The following is a 5,000-nucleotide window of genomic DNA, read 5'->3' on the forward strand; positions in this document are numbered from 1 at the left end:
ACATAGGGGTTCTCAAACCCACGTGGCGTTTTGAGGGAGTCCTGCCCCAGTCCCTCCCTGGGAAGTGCGGTTGAAAATGAGGTCGGGTCATCAGTATAAAATAGCGCACTCCAGTCCAAGAAACCCAAATCGCAAGATGGCAAGTCTGTGGGATGTCCTCTGTCGGTGGGGTAGCTCAAAGCTGCCGTTTGAGCTATCCAATCCGCTACGTACTGTACAGTGATGTGACATGATAATAATAATAATGTTTATTTCTTAACGTTTATTTATTTTTTATTGTGCAGTCTAACATGCGATAAAGATATGATCGAATGCACATTACAAACATTAAAATCTTAAAGTAACAGATGGCTAATCCAAATAATGATAATAATAATAATAATAATTTACAAATTTCGGAAAACAATAAAAGAACTGATAAAAAGCTAATTTAAAAAGATGGTCTTTAGTAAAACTTTAAAAGTATTCAATGATTGACATTGTCTAATTTCTAGAGGGAGTCGGTTCCATACTTTGGGCGCGGCATTTTCAAACGCCCTATCCCCGAGTGTCTTTTTTGTTCTACAGGTATTGTCCATTAGGAGTATGCCCCGGTATGATCTCAACTGATACCGCGAGCTCTCTTTGATTTTTATCAAGTCTAACAGATATTGTGGTGCGCCTCCGTAAATACATTTGTGAACTAACATTGCTATCTTAAATTCTATTCTGTAGCTAACTGGAAGCCAGTGCAGGTTGATCAGGGATGGTGTGATATGATCATACCTAGATACCGTACATACTAGCTGAGCTTCCGCGTTCTGCAGGCGTTGCAGCTTACCAAGATGAACAGCGGGCGTACCATATAGTAGACCGTTACAATAGTCTAATCGTGACATTATAATAGCCTGTACTATTGTCATATGATAAATACTTTCTAATATGCCGGATGTTGTGTAGATGGTAATAAATAGCCTGACATATGCTGTTAATATGTGTGGTCATTATTCATGTTTGCATTACACCAAACACCAAAATTTCTAACAGAGTAGACAGCAGAAACGTTTACCTCCCCTACTTGCAAGTCATTTATCGTAACCTTAACTGTGCACGTGTACCTAAAATAAGAAACTCAGTCTTAGCATCGTTTAGCTGAAGTTTGTCTTGGACCATTCAGGTTCTCATGTCCCTGATGCAAGCTTGTAAAGCATCAACAGCATCCATCTCAGTAGCAGAACCATCCGGCTTAAATGAGGTGTAGAGCTGCGTATCATCAGCGTATGCGTGAACGTTAGGGAGATGGGATTCAACAACATCGAAGAACTTACTTGCGTACAACGTGAAGAGCAAGGGACCTAGACATGATCCTTGAGGTACCCCTTGAGGCAGATCAAAGCCACTCGAATAGCTCCCGTTAATCAGGATTCGCTCTTTCCTGTTCGATAAATACAAGTGAAACCATTTAAGAGTGGTACCTGTAATTCCATACGTCACATACAGGCGATTCAACAACACTTGGTGGTCAATCGTGTCGAATGCTACACTCAAGTCTAACAATACAAAAAGATGAACTCGTTGATTGTCCATTGCATCTAGTATGTCATTCTGCATCTTCAATAGGGCAGTCTCTGTGCTGTGACCCAGTCGATACGATGACTGGAGGATGGAATACAAGCCCGACTGAGTAACGTGATAGGTTGTCTGTACATGTACATGATGACGTTAAAAACTGGGACAACCTCAGGGATGGGAGTGTTCGCATCATGTTTTCTTGGTGGGAAATGGTAAGGCAATATTGCATTTGGCAACCCGTGTTTTTCTGGTGGGAAAGAAAGAAAGCTCTCTTTCGTTTTAATCCTTCTTCAGACTCTTTTTTTTTGCATCGCACACATCTATTTACACAACCTTCATTACAAAACTTAACTACTTCACTAAACATAATAAACCGGACCTACAATATAACACAACTAATTCACACTCGCTCACATACCACACACTCACGAACAAGTTTACATTGCAAAATCACACCTATTTGAGCCCGAAATATTCTAAATTACTCAACTACCTCTAGTATTTATATTACCCACTTCTTCCTCAACACATCTAAATTATCATTTTTTGTACAGATATATTTTTCAGTCATATACTTTAATTTGACTTGGAAGTTCTTTATTCCTTCTACACACCCATAGATTCCTTTAAGTAACAGATAGTTAAGTAAGGAAAGTTCTGGTGTTAGAAGACCGATTAATATATCCTTCAAATTAAGATGTATCTGCTGTTTTGTCAAAGATAAGTAATAGAATTCGAAATATTTCTACAAAGAAATTGAATAAAAGCAATCATAAAAAAAATGCTGCATTGTTTCTGATTCACGTTTGCAGAAAGATCATAGATCATCAGGCCTTGACATGTGGCTCAAAAGCAACTGAATGGGGAAGAGAAAAAGCTGTTTTCAGTGCCTCATTGGTTAAATTAAATTCACACATTTTCTCGTGTTATTTGGAAAGCAAGCCTTTTTACGGACAAAAAGAGAGTAATAGTCTTTTCATTTACGTCAAAAAGGTTGCAGTCAATTTTAAAAGATGGATTTAGGGCTATATAATCTGGATTATAATAGGCATTCCTTAGAACCAGCCGTACAGAGTGGCGAAGACCGGTCCATTCCAAAAAACTTGTCTTCTGTATGTGATTTGATTATAAGAATCGATGTTGTTAAGATCAAAATGCAAGTCTCCCACTCATTAACAAATAAGATGCCAACAGATTTTGCAGAATTCAATTGGGATTCTGTCATTCCCTGGAGACTTATTATTTCAAAAGTTTCTAAAATCCTTTTGCATTCTTCTATGGTGATCTGGCCTTCACAGGATAATTTTTGTTCTTCAGATAATTGAGGTATACTTAAATTATTTAGAAAAGAATCGATAGAATCCGTGTCTACTGCTTTTGTTTTGTACAAGTTGTAATAAAAGTATTTGGTATGGATCTGTTGTTATAGCGCCGCTAATTACCAATTTTCTGATGTGTTTTTTAACATGATTTCTCTTTTCTAAGTTCAAAACGTACTTAGTGCTTCTTTCTCCGTGCTCATGCCAGCGAGCTCTTGCACGTACAATAATTCCATTTGTTTTCTCCTCTTAAAATAATTCCAGTTTCTCTTTAATTTCATTTAACCGAGATCTGTTGTAATCACTTGGATCTTTAACAAAACGCCAGGTAGCTTCCTTATATTCCTGATTAATCGTCCTCTCTGTCATTTCTCTGTGTAGCCTTTTCTTTAGCGTTCCTGATGGGGTGCATTCTAATATTGTATTTAATCCAGTCCCACTCGCAACGTTTATATGTTAATTCGTTTTCCCCATCTGATTCTCATTTAGGTATGTTAATACTCAGTTAATTTAAATATTCTTCATCATCTAATAGCAATACATTCATTTTCCACATGCCAGGTCCTTTTGCCTCTCCAATGTCACCGAGGTTTAAACTAATTGCTGCAGTTCAGGAATAATATCAATTGAATTTACAAAATCGCAAAGGTTATTGGAAATAAGCCAAAAATCTAGACGACATAATATAACAGGTGATTTTTGACGCCCAGTGTAACTTTTTGTTTGAGGATTCTTAACTCTCCAGATATCGACCAGATCTAATTCACTTTGTAAGCTAGCATTCTATACTGTTGACTAACGATTTCCTCGGTATCATTATTCCACCTCTTTTATCTAAAGTTGGATTTAATGGACAATTGAAATCTTCGTCTACAATAATGTTCTCCTGGGAATCTAAATTTTCACTTTGAAGCAAAGTATACAATATTTCTTAAAAAAATGGACTGAGTCTTTATCTTTGTTTGGTGCACAAATGTTGACAAGTACATATACTTTATCATCAACTTGAACTTTAGAAATGATAAAGAGTCCCCAAGGATCCAGAACTGTACAAAGCACTTTACAATTTGCAGAATTGCGTTACAACATGAATTTGGACTACCATGTGAAAAAAGCATTTTTCCGCCCCTTTCACGTTCCCAGTGATTTTCTGTTACTTTATTTGAATGCGTTTCCTGTAAAAAAAAATCACGTCTGCATTCTTGCTGCGACACCATGTGAAAATGGAGCCTCTATTTTTAAAAGTGCTAACTCCCCTTACATTCAAAGAAACTATTTTTAAAGCAGCTGACGAAATTTTAACATCCATAAAATATAAACTCCAAATCTAAAAGCTAAAATTGTCAACAAAAGAGTGGAGTTTGAAGAAATTAAGAACCATAATAATTTTGTTCCTGATTGTTTTGAGATAAATACAAATGAAAACTTTCTTCGCTTAAAGGTCAAATAGTGTGGATGCTACAAACAAACCTCCCACTGAAATAAAACGGAATAGTTCACAACAAGAAAACACATAATCCACCTCTAAGAATGAAGTTCAGAGCTCTCTCCTAACTTGTTAGCCGTTGAATGCAATTGCCCGCCAAATCGATATCAAATCACAAAAAAATAAAAAATAAAATAAAAAATAATAATAATAATAATAATTTATTTGGAAATAACCCTCACCAAAGAAATGTAATTGAAAGCGCATAGCTTAACCAAACAGAATATTACACTGGAACAAATTTACCATTGATATACAGTTTGTCCGGTTCTGCTTTACTAAAATATACCTTCATACCGTTTCTGTTTGCTTCCTTTAACTTCGACATTTTTTTCGTTGGCGCTCGATAATTTCTTGGGGATAATCTTCTATGACCTTAATATCAGGGTCTCAAAGGTGAAACAAAGCTCTCAATACCATCTCACGATCCTGGTAACGCAGAATTCTTACTATAATCGGTCGTGTTTTTCCAGAAACGGGTTTTTCCAAACGATGTACTCTCTGCAATTCAAATTTCTTTTCCAGATCTTCAAATCCAAGGCCATTCTTCAGAAATTCAGGTAATAGTTCACATGTATTTATCGCCTCACTAACTTCTGAGACGTCCTGTGTTTCTTTTTCAGCCAGACCAAAGAATTTCAAAT

General features: G+C 36.4%; 1 protein-coding gene across 1 annotated transcript in view; it reads right to left on the bottom strand.

The window, feature by feature from the left end:
* Window positions 1-4,746: 4,746 nt before the first annotated feature.
* LOC137995748 (uncharacterized) overlaps window positions 4,747-5,000 on the bottom strand; it is a 750-nt gene continuing 496 nt past the window's right edge. Inside the window, exon 1 of the mRNA XM_068841252.1 lies at window positions 4,747-5,000. This exon is cut by the window's right edge and continues 496 nt beyond it. Coding sequence (XP_068697353.1) covers window positions 4,747-5,000 — 254 coding nt within the window.

Source organism: Montipora foliosa, chromosome 3 (genome assembly GCF_036669935.1).
Source record: "Montipora foliosa isolate CH-2021 chromosome 3, ASM3666993v2, whole genome shotgun sequence".
NCBI lineage: Eukaryota > Metazoa > Cnidaria > Anthozoa > Scleractinia > Acroporidae > Montipora > Montipora foliosa.